The 20,401-nt window shown below is 41.4% G+C and overlaps 1 protein-coding gene across 5 annotated transcripts in view; it reads right to left on the bottom strand.

The window, feature by feature from the left end:
• The window catches only part of MCOLN3 (mucolipin TRP cation channel 3), an 89,069-nt gene that overhangs the window by 35,174 nt on the left and 33,494 nt on the right, over nt 1–20,401 (bottom strand). For 3 of the 5 annotated variants that reach the window (XM_077450326.1, XM_077450329.1, XM_077450327.1), the window contains exons 3-9: nt 20,138–20,367; nt 13,924–14,091; nt 11,409–11,562; nt 10,530–10,614; nt 10,359–10,455; nt 4,858–4,957; nt 2,805–2,917 (exon numbers count right to left, since the gene is read on the bottom strand). In XM_077450326.1, the coding sequence (XP_077306452.1) occupies nt 2,805–2,917; nt 4,858–4,957; nt 10,359–10,455; nt 10,530–10,614; nt 11,409–11,562; nt 13,924–14,091; nt 20,138–20,365 (945 nt within the window). In that variant the 5' untranslated portion in view covers nt 20,366–20,367. Of the gene's footprint in view, nt 1–2,804; nt 2,918–4,857; nt 4,958–10,358; nt 10,456–10,529; nt 10,615–11,408; nt 11,563–13,923; nt 14,092–20,137; nt 20,399–20,401 lie in introns of those variants that run through there. The other 2 variants (XM_077450331.1, XM_077450328.1) reach the window with 2 other exon arrangements.

Below are 20,401 nucleotides of genomic sequence, written 5' to 3'. Positions count from 1 at the left end.
AGTAAAAATTAGGAACAATAGTCTGACAATTACATGACTGAGTTTCCTAATGACCCTCGGGTGCAAGCCTTCTGGTCCCGGTGACTTATTGATATTAAGTTTTTCAAGTCTATTTCTAATTCTGTCCTGTTAGCCATGAGGCTACTTCCTGTGATGTGAAGCCTCCCTGATTCCCTCATGAAGACTGAGGATAAGAATAAATTCAATACCTTCGCCATCTCGCCATCCTTTATAACCGGATTCTCTTCCTCATTCTTTATGGAGCCAATATGGTCTGTCCTCCCCCTTTTACGGTTTATATACTTAAAGAATTTTTTTGCTCTCCTCCGTTATGTGTCTTTTGCGTTCTATCTTAGCCCCCCTAACTGCACCCTTACATTTCTTGTTGCATTCTTTGTAAAGTTTGAATGCTGATGATGATTCCTCAGTCTTGTATTTTTTTTCCTTTGCTTTTATATGCATTTTTACATTGAAGTTAAGCCACCCAAGACTTTTGTTTGCTCTTCTAAATTTATATCCCAATGGGATGCACTGGCTAATGCCTTTATTTAATATGCTCTTAAAGCAAACCCACCTCTTCTTCGTGTTCTTTGTTCCTAAGATTTTATCCCAATTTGTATCTTCTAGCAAGGTTTGTGGTTTAGGGAAGTTGGCTCTTTTGAAATTCAGTGTCTTTGTATTCCCCTTATGTTTCCTACTTGTGTGATTTATACTGAAGCTAATTGACCTGTGATTGCCATTTCCGAAATTGCCCCATATTTCCACATCCGTTATCAGGTCTGTATTGTTGGTAATCAGTAGGTCTAGTAATGCTTTGTTTCTAGTTGGTGCGTCTACCATCTTACCCATGAAATTGTCCTGCAAGACATTTAGGAACTGGCGAGTCTTAGACCAATGCGCGGTTCCTTCCGCCCAGTTTATGTCTGGATAATTAAAATCCCCATTATGATGACACTTCCCATACTTGCCGCTAATTCAACTTGCGATAGGAGGTCTGTCTCCCCCTCCTCCCTCAGGTTAGGGGGCCTATAGCATACTCCCAGTATTACTTTCCCCTTAGTTTCATCCCTTTGGAGCTCTACCCATAAAGGATTCCACCTCCTCCCTTGCTACCTTAGTGATGTCATCTTTCACATTTACTTGTACATTATTCTTGATATACAGGCATACCTCTCCCCCTTTTTTGCCCTCTCTATTCCTGCGATAAAGGGAATACCCTTGAATGGTTGCCAGCCAATCATTAGAGCTGTTGAACCAAGTCTTTGAAATTCCCACAAAATCTAAATTCTCCTCCTCCATCCTGAGCCTTTAAGTCCACCACCAGAAAGATCTTATTCACCTGTAACAGGCCTTGCATAACAGTGCTCACCCGCCCAGTGCTTGTCAGCCATTTAAATCACTACCCTGGTAATTCTATTTACTTTTGGAAATATGACATCCTCCCTACCTTTTTACAAGTTTGTTCTTGGCATTTGAGCAGCCAGTCATTGAAATTACCATTTTAAATTTGAAGCATAAGGGATCATGCATAGCCCAATGTATATTTCAGCCTTTTAAGCAATTCGTAACTTACTAGGGAATTTTAGTCAGTCTGTGGGCAGGGGAGCACGAGGAAGGTAAGTGCATACTACCTATAATCATTCCTATAAAGTGAACCTGTTACTTTGCTCAATATAGAAAACATACAGATTCACTTAGCAATAAATTTAGAAACAAAAATATGCTGTTTTAAAGCACTTCTAGTATACTATTGCAAAGAAGAGATACTTGCACATCTCAGCTGATCTACAAAGACTCCTCTGACTCCTCTAAGCAGTGCTCCTCATTATCCCATTGCCCATGGTAAATACAGCCTTACATATACTTAATTAACGTTTTAAAAAAATCCATAAAACATGGTTGATTCAAAGTAATTAACTCTAAACCCCCACACACACGGTCGGACATCCCGACCACAAAATCCATCAGATTTTTTCCGACTAATTTTGTCCGAAACTGGTGTTGCATACACACGGTTGGACAAAGTTGTCAGAAAATCCGATCGTTCGGGAACGTCATGACGTTCGTTACAATGGGACTATGTTGAGGCTATTAGCCAATAACTTTGGTCTCGTAATTTGATCTGAGCATGCGTGGCACTTTGTCCGATCGGAATTCTCTACAAACGATCGGAAAAAGTCAGATCGCATTTTGTTGTCGGAAAATTTGAGAATTTCCGAGGGAAAAGGTTCCGATAGAGCCCGCACACGATCAGATTTTCTGACAACATGATCCGATCGGACCTTTTCTGTTGGAAAATCCGACCGTGTGTACGGGGCATAAGACCCCTTTCACACTGGGGCTCTTTGCAGGCGCTACAGCTCTAAAAATAGCGCCTACAAAGCGCCCTGAAAGAGCTGCTGCTGTGTCTCCAGTGGGAAAGCCCCGAGGGCTTTTTCACTGGAGCGGTGCGCTGGCAGGATGGTAAAAAAAATCCTGCTAGCAGCATCTTTGGAGTGGTGAAGGAGCGGTGTATACACTGCTCCTTCCCATTGAAATCAATGGGGCAGCGCGGCTATACCGCCAGCAAAGCGCTGCTGCAGCAGCGCTTTGCTGTGGTTTTAACCCTTTCTTGGCCACTAGCAGTGGGGTAAAACCGTCGAATACCGCCACTAAAACGACGGTAAAACAGCAATAAAAATAGCGCAATTTTACCGCAGACGCCTCGCCCGCTCCAGTGTGAAAGGGGCCTAAAGCATCCTTCTGGTAAATATTTATGTTGCACAAAAGTGAATGTTTATTAAAAGCTGTAAAGAGAGACTTACTCTTTGAAGGTGAATTCCCTTAACCACAGAACGTATGCAGAGTGTTAAGGAGGAAATACAGGTGAGGATTATAACTGCATCAAATATCATCATGTAATGCGTATTCTTCTGTACTGTAACGAATGACAAGATCAGTGCTTATTGGGAATAGATGAGGATTCATGAAGACATATTACAAAATAATAAAATACAAAGTGCTAAAGAGGAAAATAAGTATGAAGGCTTACAGTATTTGCTTATTTTTCTTTAAGTGGAACTAAACCTACTGATTTGCCTGTTTTCCCAAAACAGTTACATTCAGGGCATGCCTAACTACAGCTGCTAGTGTGCTTATACTGGCCCTCAACTGAAATGTTCGGCAATAAAATGGGTGGTGTCATAGCTGATCACATTTGCAGTACAATGGCAACTGCAGTTCAAACTGAGGCAAATATGGTGGCTTCCTTGGCTGTAAAGGATAGAAGGTTTTAGTTCCAGGAAGCACAGCGCACAGCAGAGAACCAGACATCCAACACATACAGTAGTGTGTAGGTTAGTGGAGAGCCAAGAGAAGGGAAGAACAGAAAGACAGACCATAGTTTGCATCAGAAAAGGGTAGGGGGTGAATTAAATGAAAATGATAAAAAAAAATATATAGTAGAACTATAGGCAAAACTTTTTTAATTTAGAAATTGCAAGGGAGGGTTATAACCACTGCCAGATTTTTGTTCACCATCTGTGTTCTATTGCCAAGATTTCCCTTCACTTCCTGTCGCAGGAAACCAAACAGGAAGCAAGAGGAAATCCCTGCAAATTAAGGGAATTCCTTGGACACCCAGGTCACCAGAACTAGTGTCCCCATTGGAACATTTCCCCTCTATTACCTTTCTGGGGACAACCCAAAATGTGGAATTTTCTTTTACTTTCGATGATAATGGTTCCACCTTTAGGCTGGATTCACACCTATGCATTTTTAGTGCTTTTTGCATTTTTCAGATTTGCACTACAGAACGAGTCCCATAGGAAACCATGTTAAATGGACTTTATTGCAAATCTGCAAAATGCAAAAAGCACTAAAAATGCATAGGTGTGAATTGAGCCGTAGGAGATCCCAAGGGAAGCCTATCCACCACCCACCTAACAACTGTCCCTGAGCTATCCCCATCAAAACATTCCCTGCATCTATATTACCTCTTGTACTACCACCGACTCCCTTTAGAATGTAAACTCTATGAGCAGGGCCCTCCTGTCCCTTCTGTATTGAACTGTACTGTAATTGTGGTGTCCCCCCTCTACATTGTAAAGCACTGCGTAAACTGTTGGCGCTATATAAATCATGAATAATTATAATAATGGTAAACAGGAACAAAAAGAGTGAATCTCCCGAATGGGGGCACAGACAGCAATAAAAACTTAGATGTTCTAAACGTACAGTGTTCTAATCCACCCCCACTCTATCCAAAACTAAAAAAATTAAGTTTTTTCTTTATAAAAAATGCTAAAGAATGCCGCGCTAAGGTGTATGCTTGGTTGCTGCCGCCCTACAAGTCTTCAGCCCCCACCTGAAGGCTGTGGATATACAGATGTTTTAAAAGATGTTTTATACAGATGCCTAGGGCCCTATTACTTTCTTCTAAAAGTTTTTTCTTTAGTTGTACTTTAACTAAGTCCTAAATAATACCTTGGAACCTAACCATACACTAAACCTAGCACTACTGTTAACCTTAATGCTTAACCCCGTGGTCCCTAAACAAAACTTAAGTACCCTCTATGGGGAAGACACATGAAAGGGTAGAACTTGAAGGAAATTAGCTGTCCCTAGAAGCCAATTATAATATAGCTCTCATGATCTGTAAAACAGGGGAGACAAGTACATCTCATAGGCCAAAATAACTGTTCTTCAAATAACTGCACTTTCCTAAGTACTTAAAGAAATCCATAGGTTGCCAAAACTTAAATGCCCCCTCTCATTCTAATGTCTACAGATGTCTACAGATGTTCTGCTTATCAAAGTCCACACAGATAAATCCCATATGAGTGTTTGCAGATAATAAATCATCAAAGCAATACTTACTGGATCCAGACACATGCCAGTCTCTGCATTCCTGGATGCTAACATCGTTATCCAATGTTATTTTAATCCGTCCACTGTGTGCTTTATTATCAAACGTTATCTGGAAATAATTGATGCAATACACAGGTCATTATACAGGAGATATCTAAGGGTTACAATGTATTCATACACTTCCCTAACCAAATCTGTCCGACTATCTTCTATTCTATCCACTTTTAGGCGATCCCTGATGATCCGATCGTACCTTTTCTGTTGGAAAATCCGACCGTGTGTACGAGGCATAAGACCCCTTTCACACTGCAGCAGCGCTTTGCTGGCGGTATAGCCGCGCTGCCCCATTGATTTCAATGGGAAGGAGCAGTGTATACACCGCTCCTTCACCACTCCAAAGATGCTGCTAGCAGGATTTTTTTTACCATCCTGCCAGCGCACCGCTCCAGTGAAAAAGCCCTTGGGGCTTTCCCACTGGAGACACAGCAGCAGCTCTTTCAGGGCGCTTTGTAGGCGCTATTTTTAGAGCTGTAGCGCCTGCAAAGAGCCCCAGTGTGAAAGGGGTCTTATGCCTCGTACACACGGTCGGATTTCCCTCCACCTAATAATTTTCACCACGTGACTTCTTCATGGGGAAGAAGGTCCCCATGAAGAAGTCACGTGGTGACGTAACGCGTAGGGAGTGGCCGTAGGACAAACCGGAACTAACGTAAGACTGGCGGTACACGCCAGATCTCTATCTGTTTGAACTTTCTTTTTAAATGTGAGAGTCTATTGCTTTCTCTTAATAAACGTATTTAGTTATTGAAACCACTACACTATTGGAGTCCCCTCTCTCTCTCCCTTCCCTCCTCCCCTCTGTGTTTTCTTTAAGTTTTATACCACGAGGATACAAATGCTGCAGTATTACATACAAGAAGTTGAATTGGCCCTCTAGTGGCAGAAGTTTATACCACTTGGTTATTGTGCACAGAGAAGTAAAGGAGAAGTTTATTGGGATCATCTTTATTTTGCCTGATTATTCCTTCTTTGAGGTGAGAGTTCTGAGAGCCTGATATTTTGGAACATTTGGTCCTGCTCTTTCTCAAGTTGTTTCACCATACACCTACACTTATTGGTGTATTTATGTATATGAGTTTTCCATTGACTCTTGTTTTTCACATTTATATATATCATCCATTTTTTCAGTGGCACGATTTGCGCAGGACTCTTTAATTTTATTTTTTTATGTGATAGTTTGTGTTTACTATTTTTGTCCCGCTGCATTTCTGTATTATTTAGCAGCACTTGCACTTTCTTCATCCCACAGGTTGTTTCATTATACTTTGTAATATTTTCTATTTTTTATGCACATAGATTTATTTCACGTTTAGCACTTATGTCCCGTACACACGAGAGGGATTAAGTCTGACAGACCTCCAAAGGAGTTCCGCCGGAGTTCCGCCGGAGTTCCGACGGAGTTCTGGCGGACTTTTCGACCGAACGGACTTGACCACACACCATCACACCAAACTCCGACGGAGTCGAACGTGATGACGTACGACTGGATTCGACGTAGGAAGTTCCTAGACAGTAGCCAATAGCTGCCCTAGCGTCGGTTTTAGTCTGTCGGAGTAGCACACACACGAGCGGATTTTTCAAAGGGGACCGGGTCCGGCGGAGTTCCGTCGGGAAAATTTAAAGCATGCTTCATTTCTAAAGTCCGTCAGACTTTAGCTTCGCTAAAGTCCGTTGCAGCCCACACACGATCGGATAGTCCGCCGGACTCAGTCCGTCGGAGTTTGGATGTCGAAAAGTCCGCTCGTGTGTACGGGGCATTAGTGGCCCCGTTTCCATCCTGGTGCTTTCTCTGTGGTAGTCCTGTGATCCTGGTGATGTTGTCCCCAGCAGTTTACTTGTGGCTGGGGCCTTTCTCTGCATACTTAACTGCGCATGATTTACTGTTACTGTCCCTAGCCATTTCCATTACACCTGGGGACTTTTCCCTGAAGTACTCATTATGTTAGTCCACAACTGTTTCCATTGTGCTGAGGACTGTTTCCCTGCAGCACTCATTTTCTTGCCCCCAACCATCTCCTTGTTGCTGGGGACTTTTTTCCTGCAACCATCTTTTTGTTGGTCACTAGCTTTTTTTTGCGGCTGGGGACTTTTTCATGGGACCCTCCCTCGGCACTTGATTGATGACACAGCAGCTATTTGAGGGCTTCAAAGCTCCTCTCTTGCCTGGCTCCATTGCTGGGAATTTTTCTTCCACTGTTGCTTGTAGTGACATAAGGCACAGAGCCTCTTCTTTTAACCTTGGTTACACTGGTCCAGGCTGTGAGTATTTCTAGAGGAATCAAAACCTTGAAAAAAAGGTGTATTGATCTCTTTCTGTGGGCAGCATATCTTTCAGATAGATGAATTGCCTGTTCCTGAAAATCATTCTAATGTATGAAATGCTGAATTTGACACAGGCCAGGATTGTGCAGCTTGTGCTTCTAATAAGCTGTAAAAGGGACGAACTAGACCGGGCTCTTATAAATGCATGTCATATCCAATAAACAATAATGAAAAACTTAAAAGTCCATAATAAACAGTCCAAGTAAAGTGCTGAATGCAAAAAAAAAGGTGACACCAGAAAACTAGTGCTCTTCCTTTTTTCCCAGTAGAAGCACACCTCATTCACCAGAAATGTATGACCTCTTTTCTCAAAGAAGTTCAAAACTTGCTTAGTGTATCCCCAACAGGTGCTTCCACATGCCGTTGTTAGGTTCTCAGTCAGATGATGGTGTCCTGTACACATGGATGACTGGATCTCATCATATACTTAATAGTACTTGTGCATCTTTAAGAGACTCTGTGGAGGACCTTTCTTGCCTCCAATGTCCCTTCTACACATCGCCCTGACCTGTTGCCTTGTCTGCTTCGCAGGATGGAGAGCATTCTAGTCATTTTTTAATAGCTTTGAAAGGCCTTGCAACATGTGGTATACCAATCTCATTCATCTGTTAGCTGACAATCCATGGAATTTGCCAGATCACCCAAATCTGGTATTTCAGGAACCAATCTTCCAAATGGCTTTACCAGCTTGGCTGTTGAAACCCAGGTTCTCAGGGACATATTCTGTTACCTCCACAATGCTTAAAGCTTGTAAATCTACTTACTGAAAAATTTACCATCGTACGTACATTTTTGATAATCTGAGATTTAGGGAGTTTCCCTGCATGTTTTTTCTGTGGGTCATTACCTTTTTCATCAGTTGTGGTTGGAACAACATATAGCCCTCAGCACCATCAAAGGTCAGGTATCTGCCTTGTCCGTTCTCTTTCACCATCCTCTTACTACTAATATTTCTAATCTGCACCTTCATTCAAGGGATTGCCCATGTTGTTCCCCCTGTTCGACCCCACTCCAACCAAAGGATCTGAACCTAGTCTTATTGGTGCATTAAAAGTCTCTTTTGTAATCTGTTTGGGGCATTTTGCACTGTAATCCTGTGAAGGTTGCATTTCTTGTGGCTATCATTTTGGCTAGAAGGGTTTCAGAGTTATCAGCTTTATACTGTAAGGAGCTCTTTTTGATCTTACACAAAGCAAGTATACTAGTCTTCTCAGATTGATTGAAAATAATTATTAAGTGATAATTTTGCAATAGGTTTTAGAGAAGGATCCTTGCTCTCTGTGGGCATGCCCCCTGCTCAGTCAAAGCCCAAACTATCCAATCAGCAGGGAGCATGAGCTTTTGCTGTCATGGGACAAGTTTTTCCACTCAAGTTATGGCTTCTTTCTAAAGAAAATTAACTATAAAGCTTTGTATAGATTTTTTTTGATGACCCTGAAATATATTTGGCTGATTTAAATGGAAGGTTCAGGAAGGTTGTGGTTCAAATACAGCAGTTGTCCAGCGAAGCTGCATGTATATGCATGACATACATCAATTCCCTTAAAGTGGTTGCAAAGGTATAAGGTTTTTTTTTATCTTAATGCATTCTATGTATTAAAACAAAACAAAAACAATAATAAAAAATAAAAAAAAGATGCTGTTTCTTTAAAGCATGTTATGCAGCACAGGGCTTGTGCTGTGTAATCTGCCCCCACCCCCCCCCCCCCCCATATCGCCTAAAAAATCTGGCTGATCCTGACTGGCTATTCCCCCTCCTGTAAACTGACCACGGTATATCATGGCTTCTGAGCCCTGACACCGTGGTCAGTTTACATGCCTCTGTCAGCCTCTGTCCTCTCCTCCATCCTCTCTCATCTCCCTCCCTAAATGTCTGCTCCTGTGTCAGTGCCCGTCCCCTCCACTCCTGCTGTCGTTTCATATAATCCACTCTGTGTCCTAATGACAGGTGCTCCTGTCTCTGTTTTATCAAAAAAATGCCTTCTTTGCAGTATTTCGCAGCGTCTCCCAGCAATCAGGTGACTGGCCAGCTCGCTCTCTACTTTCCTCCTCTTGTCCTGACTGACGTCAGTGGGGGAATCTTGGCCCTGCCCACTGCAGCTATCAGACGGTGAGAGGAGAGAGCCGGCCAGTCACATGATCACCGGGAGTTGCTATGAAATACGATAATACTTTTTTTTTTTTTTATAAAACACAGAGACAGGAGCACCTGCCATTAGGACACAGAGAGGATTATAGGAAGTAGTCAAAGTTAACAACCACTTTAAGATAAAAAACCTTCTGTGTGCAGCAGCTCCCCTCCAGCCACCCTAATACTTACCTGAGCCCATCTCTATCCAGCGATGTTGCGGGACATACTCGGCTGCCCGGAACCCTCCCTTCTGATTGGCTGAGACAGCAGCGGAGTGCCATCGGCAAGTCAGTGAACTAATGAGGAGCGGGTGGCGGGGCCTAGCCGTGGCTCCGTGTCTGAATGGACACACAGAGCTGCGGCTCGGCTTGGGTGCCCCCATAGCAAGCTGTTTGCTGTGGGGGCACTTGGCAGGAGGGAGGGGCCAGGAGCATGGAAGAGGGATCTGAGAAGAGGAGGATCTGGGCTGCTCTGTGCAAAACCAACTGCACAGAGCAAGTAAGTATAACATGTTAGTAAAGCTGGCTACACACTATACAATTTTCTTTAGATTTTCTTCCTTTATATTTACCAACATCATATAATATGAGATCAAACCTAAACACTTTCAATTTGTATGCAATCAGGCAGGCCCTTGCACTACATAGTTGAAGGTAAATCTAAAGGAAATCGAACAACAAAAGTTGTATAGTGTGTATCCATCCATATTCTGAAACACAAAAAACGGGACTTTAGTATCACTAATATCTAGAACAAATGATAAAAAAAATAATTTACAATATTTTATGGGTACACTTTAGATTTGAATAATATTTAAAAATGGGCTTGTTGAATAGATTTTAATTCCTCAATCTGTTTTTGTTTTACTAGCTCTATAAATGTGACTCAAAAAGTGTAGAACAATATACTGAGCTATTACATGTACACCAGTGACCAGATAGCAATAATGATGAATTTATAAATGGAGGTAATCAGATGGTGCATCACACGTACTCACTGTCACTGTAAAGTCGTAGCAGTCAGGCAGCTCATGGTGACGGATGGTCTGCAAGTTGATAGCTTTTAGCTTAAACATGATCTCCACTGTTAAAAGTCTAGAGAGGTAAATAATTCATGTTAAAAAATTGCTGGAAAAAAGAAACGGGGCAAGATCTGAGAGATCACTCACCGATAAAAGTCCAGAGTCAGGTTCCAGAAGTTCCCATGAAGAGCGATATCATTTATCGGGGTCATTGGTTCCACAACAAAGCACTCTACAAGTAAGAAGGGAATGCTTATTAACATCCAAATATAAGTCACTTAAATCTGAACGCCTGGCAAACTGCTAAATACACAGATGAAATACACATATGGGAGATGACTTACCAGCTAAAAGATACACATTTCTTTGTACCCAGTCTTGTGATTTACATAGCACTACCAGGCAGTACATCCAGGTTGGGGGCCTGCAAGATGGAGGGGCAGTACTTGGGGCCAATTAGGTGTCATACACTTACATGTACTGACAGGGAACATACTGAGAAGCACTGCTACAGTTAAGCCACAAATCTAGTCATCTACGTGACCCCCCAACTTGTGACTGGACAGTGAAGGAGCAGCAACAGCCTAATAAGGTCATATTTCTGCTCTCTCCACTTCTCAGTATGTTCCCTGTCAGTACATGTAAATGTATGACACCTAATTGGCCCCAAGTACTGCCCCCCCCCCCCCCCATCTTGCAGTCTGAATGCTTCCGTGGCAGGGATTACTAAATTTGACTGACTGACATTGACTGATACAAAGGCTGGTCATACACAGTGCAAATATCTTTCTTGCAACCATGGGCTGCAGGAAAGAAATTTGCATGATTTCCCCATCAGCACAGAGGGGGGGGCATGCCGGATTCTTACAGGTTTTGTGCTGCATATTAGAAGTTATTACACGCATTGACTCTAGACAGCACGTGGGGAAAAAAAAAGTACTTTTAATCCAAAAATTGCTAATAAGGAATGGCAGGGAGAGTATGTGAAAACTCTCAGCTGAGACTGAGTTTGCGGCTTGTGGTTACCTTCCTCAATCTTGGGGTCAATATCAAAGGTTTCATTTCCGGGGAAGATGCTGCCCTGCTTATAGAAATACTGGCAGACAGTCATTCCATGTCTTCCTTCTTCTCCTATATCATAGGCATGATTGCCAACAGAGATATTTCTGAGCTCCAGGTACTAGGAAGAAAGAGCTTAGTAATGATTACAATGATTGGAGAAAACAACAACAACATACAGTATTATAACATTTCTGCCTTGGGCATGTAGGCATTTAGTAAAGGGTTACAGCACACCTGCCATGAGCTAATAAAAATAAAAATAATATTAGCTATCCAGCAGGCACCTTCGAGTTCCACATCTTAACTTTAAAGACCAAGCCCATGTCTCCAAGCTCCTGCTGTAGCTGCCTTTTCGATATGGGGCAAATACTATATGTACATTTTCTTTGTCCTCCCACAATGCAGCACTTAGTGCCTGAGTGACCTTTAACTAGTCTACGGACTTTCATAGGGGAGCATATATGGACCTAATACAAATTTTCAGAGCCTGGTGTCTACCATGGCAGATCAGGGAGGTTAGAACTGTAAAGATAAGATGTGCAATAGGATGGTGCCTGCTTTGAAGCTGTGGGATTGCCTTTTTATGTGCACGTGATAGGCAGGCTTTAAATGAGTATTCAATACAGTGCAAACTGGTGCGACTTCGGCAATATACCGAGTGATCGGCATCTCATGCGGTCTGCTCCTCTGTGACTTCTGTCATGTCACTTCCGGTAGGCCCTGATGTCACTTCTGGTTGCGGTGCCGTCTGACCCTGTTTGAAGAAGTCGGTAGACGAAACGCGTTAATGTCAGACTGTGTGGCAACCACCGATTATTCAGCACCCTGATGCAGCTTCACCTGACTGTTTGCACTGCATTGAATACTTTGGCATTGTGATTTTTATGCTTGTGAGTAGGATTTTAACTGAAAGGTGAATAAAGTGGGCTTGTTAACAGTACTACACTATAAGGAACTTCTTTTGATGTGAGCTGCCTGAGTGACCCCTTAAAGGGGAAGTGGACTCGTAATATGTAATAGTAATATGGCAGGCATTGTGAATCAGTGAGTTTAATGGAGTGTTGGGAAGTGGCGTGCACTTAACACGAGGTGAAGTGGATTGCATCACGTGGAGGAGAAAATTTATGTTAACTTTACACGAAGTTTAAGGGGACTTTAACACTGCATCACAGTGGAGTGCACTGTACTTATAGTTATCCCCATATTTGTACTATTTGTATGTGAATTATCACGGCGCTGTCTCTTATCTTGATGCTTAAAGTATCAGGTGTGTTGTTTGGGATTTGTAATTTTGATAAGGTAGCAGCAGTGAATAATATAGACACGTTGTTTATATTTATTTTTCTTTTTAACTTACATTTTTTCAACACCGTTATTTTACAATTAAAGTGGTTGTAAAGGCAGAAGTTTTTTTTTATCTTAATGCATTCTATGCATTAAGATATAAAACCTTCTGTGTGCAGCAGCCCCCCTCAGCCCCCTAATACTTACCTGAGCCCCATCTCGATGCAGCGATGTTGCACGAGAGACTCGGCTGTGAAGGTCTCTCCTTCCTGATTGGCTCCTGCTGCTGTCAATCAAAGTCAGTGAGCCAATAAGGAGAGAGAGGGGGTGGGGCTGAGCTGCGGTTTAGTGTCTGAATGGACGCACAGAACAGCAGCTTGGCTTGGGTGCCCCCATAGCAAGCTGCCAGGAGCACCGGTGAGGGACCCGAGGAGAGGAAGATCTGGGCTGCTCTGTGCAAAACCACTGCACAGCGTAGGTACTGTAAGTAAAACATGTTTAAATAAAAAGCAAGACTTTAGTATCACTTTAAGTTTCGGCGATTGAGTGTTCCTTTATTATTATTTTGAGGTTTTAAATAAGCCAAAAAAAATTAAAGAACAGGGGCAGAGAGGTAACAAACCTCGGGATAACAAAACAATTGAATGAATATCTCATGAGCGCTCATGAGATATTCATTCAATTGTTTTGTTATTTTAGTATACAAAAAGTCACACCAGCAGACTCCCGAAGAAACTCTATCGAGTGAAACATGTTGAGAGTGGTAGTGCTTTGCTTGTATATGCTTTAATAATTTTAATTTCTTTTTTGTTATGGATGGATTCCTTTTTCTCATGTTTTTAATTCTTTTTGAATAAAACTTTACATTTCATGTCATTCTTTGAGTCTTGATCCTCATACATTGCACCTTAAAAGACCCCAGGTTTGTTACCTCTATGCCCCTGTTCTTTAATTTTTTTTAATTCTTCATATTTTGGGATGTGGTGTTTTCCTGTTGGATTTCTCCATCCTGCCTTCTATTTTAAATAAGCCAATTTGCATTGGACATCATGGCATTGTAGCAAATTAAAAGAGCTGCCTGATAGCCTACAGAATAGTTGCCCCTTTATGGGTGACTGACACTTCCCCTGATGCCCCTTGGTACCATCACTTGACCAAAGCTGCATTTATTAAATACAATATTTCATAGCCTTACTCTTTTAATAGTGAAAGTGATGTGATTATAAACATCTTCTTGTTGATAGACTGCATAGGTGTCGACTCTGGCATCCTTGTAATCTTTCAGAAACAAGTGCTTGAACGCTATTGTGTTCTCCTCCTTGAAGGTAACGACCAGCTGATTGCTGAGTCCAAACAGCACCAACTAAAGGAAAGACAATGAGAGTCATTCAGGCTGCAAATCTGTATAATGGTCAATTTGTTTAGCAGGCATAGAGTACAATTTGATCAAACCCTAGTACAGTACATCTAAATATAACATGCACTTTGTTTAATGCCATCAGCCTTTCATAACAAATATAATCACAAGAACCAAAGTTATCAAAGTAGCAATTTAGAGTTTTTCTAAAGATAATGAACTATTTTTCCTATATTTTTTACAGAACAAGATGCTTTTGTTAATTTCCAGGAATATTAGAATGCATATTGCAGCCGAAAGGCGATTTTGCATGTTATCAATAGAAGCTTTTCCTTGTTTTCAAGCAGACTTTGTTCAGCAGACAGACCTCAATTCCTTGTAAGTCTAAATATAATACGTACTTTGTTTAATGCCGCCTAAGAGCCGACTGCCTTTCAAAACAAAAATATTCCCGTAAAGCGGAACTAAACTCTCTCAATCAACATTAACTATTTTTAATTCTTATGCTGCTCACATTAGTAAATAGATAGGTAGGTATATTATATTTACTTGTTTCTTTAGATTTCTTAAGTTGCTTTCTGGTTTCTTGCCTAGGCAAATGATGTCCTACATGCCAGGAGTCTTCATGAGCATTTTTTTTTTCATTGGGAGGAGGGGCTTTCTCAGCTAAGCACACCCTCCTGCCTGCATGCCTGAGCTAAGGGCATATGGATTCCAGTAAATGCTACGTGAATCATCTGCCCTTACTCAAGGTGGCTGTGGCAACAAAGGCTAGGGAGGTGTTTCTCAAAGTGATTTCTCAACAAAAAGTGCAGAGACATGGATTGATGGGGGAGTTTACTTTGAATATTAAAAAATAATTAAATAGTGTTTTTTCGTGGTGCGCAGATACAGTTTAGTTCCGCTTTAAGCACAAGAATCAAAGTAGCCGTTTACATTTTTATGAAACCTCATCCGATTACAATGCCTTGAAAAAGTGTCCATAGCCCTTGAAATTTTCCAAATTTTGTTATATGTGATAGACCAACACAAAATGGCACATAATTGTGAAGTGGAATGAAAATGATAAATGGTTTGAAATTTTTTTTTTACAAATAATTATCTGAAAAGTGTGGTGTGCATTTGTATTCAGCCCCCTTTACTCTAATACCCCTAATAGTAGAACCAACTGCCTTCAGTAGTCACCCAATTAGTAAATAGAGTCCACCTGTGTCTAATTTAATCCCGGTATAAATACAGATTCTGTGAAGCCCTCAGAGGTTTGTTAGAGAATGTTAGTAAACAAACAGAATCAAGAAGGCCAAAGAACACACCAGACAGGTCAGGGATAAAGTTTTGGAGAAGTTTAAAGCAGGGTTAGGTTATAGAAAAATATCCCAAGCTTTGTACATCTCACGGAGCACTGTTAAATCCATCATCTGAAAATGAAAAGAGTATGGCGCAACTGCAAACCTACCAAGACATGGCTGTCCACCTAAACTGACAAGAGGCCCATGGTAACTCTGGAGGAGCTGCAGAGATCCACAGCACAGGTGGGAGAATCTGTCCACAGGACAACTATTAGCCCCTGTACACACGGTCGGAGATTTCCACAACCAAATCCATCGGATTTTGCCCGTCAGATTTTGTCCGTCGGATCTTGTCCGAAACTGTTGCATACACACGGTCGTACAAAGTTGGCGAAAAATCCGATCTTTCAGAACGTGATGGCCTCAATTTTGTTACGATGGGACTACATTCAGGCTAGTAGCCAATAGCTTTGATGTAGGAATTTGATCTGAGCATGCGTGGCACTTGGTCCGATCAAAATTCTCTACACATGATCGGAGTATGTCCGACCGGCCCAGTTGGTCTGGAAATATTTCCAACATGTTGGAAAATTGGGTCCGACGGATATTCCGACGGAATCAATCCGATGCATACCACACACAGTCGGATTATCCGACGACATGGTCCGATAGGACACATTCTGACGGATTCTCCAACCGTGTGTACAAGGGCTTTAGTCGTGCTCTCCACAAATCTGGTCTTTATGGAAGAGTGGCAAGAAGAAAGCCATTGTTAAAAGAAAGCCATAAGAAGTCCCATTTGCAGTTTGTGAGAAGCCATGTGGTGGGCACAGCAAACATGTGGAAGAAGGTGCTCTGGTCAGATGAGACCAAAATTCTACTTTTTGGTCTCAAAGCAAAATGCTATGTGTGGCGGAAAACTAACACTGCAGATATTAATGGCTCACTGCTACATATCTTATGGTCCTGCCCCTTCATTCAACCATTTTGGACAGAAGTTCAATGTTTAATATCTTTAATTACGACCTACCCTTTGGATTTTTCTCCTGCCAAAATGCTTTTACACCATTCTTCTACTCCCAAATTAAATGCTGCGAAAATGTGTATTCCAGCACATTGGAAATCTGTTGTTCCACCATCCATTACAGAATGGTTTAAGCGCATTAATACAACAGCTGCCATGGAAGAACTCATTCATCAATCTAAAGATTCACCTGATAAATTTCTAAATGTTTGGTCTTGTTGGCGCAACTTTCAATCTTCTAATGAATATTCTCGATTATTTACTTCATAATATTATATTTCACATTGAGTCATGTCAGTGGTTATGAAATTCCTTCTTTATTGTATCTTTTCTTCCCCTGTCATTCTTGATTTTATTTTGATTAATTGTTTGATGTTTTCTGTTTCTGATTGTCTGTTATAATTTGTATTCTATGAATTTGTATTACCATACTTTTTACTCAATAAAATATTTTATTGCAAAAACAAAAAACACTTCATATCACCTGAACACACCAGCCCCACTGTCAAACATGGTGTCAGCATCATGTTGTGGGGATGCTTTTCTTCAACAGGGACAGGGAAGCTGGTCAGGGTTGATGGAAAGATGGATGTAGCCAAATACAGAGCAATCTTCGAAGAAAACCTGTTAGCCCTTGTACACACGGTCAGACATTCCGATGGACAATGTCCGATAGGACCGTGTTGTCGGATAATCCGACAGTGTGTGGGCTCCATCAGACTGTTTCCATTGGAGTATCCGACGGACCAAGTTTTCCAGCTGGGCTATAAAATTTTCCAACAACATGATCCGATCGGACTTTGTCCGATCATGTGTAGAGAATTCTACAAAGTGCCACGCATGCTCAGATCAAATTTCTAGACCAAAGCTATTGGCTACTAGCTTGAACGTAGTCCCATCCTAACGAAATGACGTCATCACGTTATGTACGATCGGATTTTCTGACAACTTTGTCCGACTGTGTGTATATTTTGGACAAAATACATCTTACAAAATCCGACGGATTTGGTTGTCCGAATGTCTGACCGTGTGTACAAGAGCTTAGAGTCTGCAAAAGACTTGAGAATGGGGCGGAGGTTCACCTTCCAGCAGGACAACGACCCTAAATATACAGTTAGAGCTACAATGGAATGTTTTAGAGCAAAGCATATTCATCTGTTAGAATGGCCCAGTCAAAGTCCAGACCCAAATCCAATTGAGAATCTGTAGCAAGACTTGAAAATTGCTGTTCACAGACGATCTCCATCCAATCTGACAGAGCTTGAGCTATTTTGCAAAGAAGAATGGGCAAAAAATTCACTCTCTAGATGTGCAAAGCTGGTAGAGACATCCCCAAAAAGACTTGTAGCTGTAATTGCAGAGAAAGGGGGTTCTACAAAGTATTGACTCAGGGGGGCTGAACACCTTTCATATATTTGTAAAAAAAAATTTAAAAACATTTATCATTTTCCTTCCACTTCACAATTATGTGCCACTTTGTGTTGGTCTATCACATAAAATCCCAATAAAATACATTTGTGTTTTTTGTAACATGACAAAATGTGGAAAATTTCAAGGGGTATGAATACTTTTTCAAGGCTCTGTATCTTCCAGTAACTGAGTTGAGCCCACAAATGATATCTTAGACATTGCTGCTAAAGTGTGGAGTGCGAGTATCGTAACCCTAAGATACTCTGGACTGACAATGACACGATACAGGCCAAATCAGTGAAAGCAAAGTACAGCATTTTTTTTATGTCTGCATCATCTATTACAACCCCAATTCCAAAAAAGTTTGGATGCAGTATAAAATCTACATAAAAACAGAATGCAATGATTTACAAATCCCATAAACCCATATTTTATTCACAATACAAAATAGAAAACATATCAAATATTTAAACCATCCTTTCTCAGCCATAGTTCCTCCAGAGGTTGTTAGGAGCAATTTCTCCCATTCAGATAAGTTGGCACTGAAACCAATTATCTTTTTAGATAACTGTAAATAGATATCCACTATCTCCACAATCCTCACTATCCCCTCCCTATACTCACTTTGTGTAGCTGGAGCCCCCTATTACACTATGGAGACTGAGGGGCTGTATGAACACAACCACAAGTCGGTGTTATTTATCCCCTTGCCACTGAGCGTACGCAGATGTGCGTACTCGGCTTCCGGGGGTTACACCGGGATGATGCCCGCACCTGCAGGCATCATCCCGATATTGATTTTTAGAGCGGGCGATTGGCTTTCCAGCCATAACAACCGATGCGGCTAAAAGCCGTCCCCCCTCCTGCCGCCTCCCGCCGCTCTTACCGGGGCTCCCGTTCAATCAGGAGCACCGATGGCGAATCCAATGCCTCCGGCGGCTGGGGAGGGACTGGAATGAAGCCTTAAGTGGCTTCATTCCAGTCTCCTAATAGTAAACACAGAAGCGATGTCATGACGTCACTTCCCGTTTACTCGGCTGCCAATGGCACCAGATTTAAAAATATATACACTATTCAGACTCTCCGAAAACGGCGATCTGAATACTTTGAAGTGTAAAGGAGGGATCGGGGGTCTTTTAGACGCCCGATCCCTCCATAAAGAGTACCTGTCACCAAATATTACTGTCACAAGGGATGTTTACATTCCTTGTGACAGCAATAAAAGTGATCAAAATTTTTATTTATTTTTTAAAACAATTTATTAATTTTAAAATAAATGAGAAAAAATGTTTTTTTAAAGCGCCATTCCGCTGTCCCCGCGAGATCGCGAAGCAAAGAAAACGCATACGGAATTCGCGCCCGCTTATGTAAACGGTGTTCAAATTACACATGTGAGGTATTGCCGCGATCGTCACAGCAAGAGCAATAATTCTAGTACTGGACCTCCCCTGTAACCAATTATTTATTTTTTTTAAAGTGTCGCCTATTGAGATTTTTAGGTACCGTAGTTTGACGTCATCCACGAGTGCGTGCAATTATAAAGTGTGACATGTTTGGTATCTATTTACTCCGCGTAACATTATCTTTCACATTATGCAAAAAAATAAATTTTACTGTTTAATTTTTTTTTAATTCATAAAAGTGTCCCTTTTCCCAAAAAGTTGCTTTAAAACACCGCTGCGCAAATACCGTGTGACTTAAAATATTGCAACAATCGCCATTTTATTCTCTCGAGTCTCTGCTAAAAAATATATATATATTTGGGGGTTCCAAGTAATTTTCTAGCAAAAAATATGTTTTTTAACTTGTCAACACCAAATGTCAAAAATAGGCTTAGTCATGAAAGGGTTATATTTGCTTCAAAATGTGGCATTGGATGAACTTTGCCAGTGCAAATGCCAATGCAGAATGCCAATCAAAGCACCTCTCACTAAATAAAGTGGTTAGCTTACAGTCCTGTTCACACATTGGGTTTGCTTCACTTTGCTCCGTGAAAGAGGCCTACAAGTAACATTAATTATATATGGCAACCTTGGATTCCTAATGTTGATACACCGGATATTTGTGCCGTAATGAGCACACTAGTAGTTTACATCACTCTTCCTTTACGCCATTTTTTTCCCTCTGTATCCTTTACATCCCATTTCTGTGTCTGCTACTAGAATAAACCGGGAATTAAAATTTCGGCTGTTAGGGTTTTATACATTTTATCTTAAAGATGAATAAAAACATTTCTAACTACCAAAAAAAGGTCTCTACCTTTTGGGTAAAGTCAATGTTGTAAATAATGAGACACCAACACAAACACATTTCTGACTATAGAACGTACCTGAATGGTTACCAGTGCTATTTTTAATATCTGAATACATAGCTTCCATGGCTTGCGGCCCCGGGCACGGAATTTTTCACAGGGGTTCATGAAAAAGAATTTGAGCTTTCTCCTCAGTTGGTCTTCCATCAGGAGCTCCTCAGACATGGAGCAGGTCTTGCTCATGTATGGACTCTCATGTTCTTCCACTGAAGCAGAAGCTTTCACTGTTCGGTCTGGGCTCTCCATTGCTGCAAGATAGATCATGAATTTAGAACTGCACAA

The sequence above is a fragment of the Lithobates pipiens genome, unplaced genomic scaffold, assembly GCF_037356315.1.
Source record: "Lithobates pipiens isolate NorthernLeopardFrog02 unplaced genomic scaffold, aLitPip1_a1.2 Scaffold_23, whole genome shotgun sequence".
NCBI classification, from domain to species: domain Eukaryota; kingdom Metazoa; phylum Chordata; class Amphibia; order Anura; family Ranidae; genus Lithobates; species Lithobates pipiens.
Note: the sequence above shows the minus strand (reverse complement) of the source record. Positions and strands in the feature narration are given on the sequence as shown.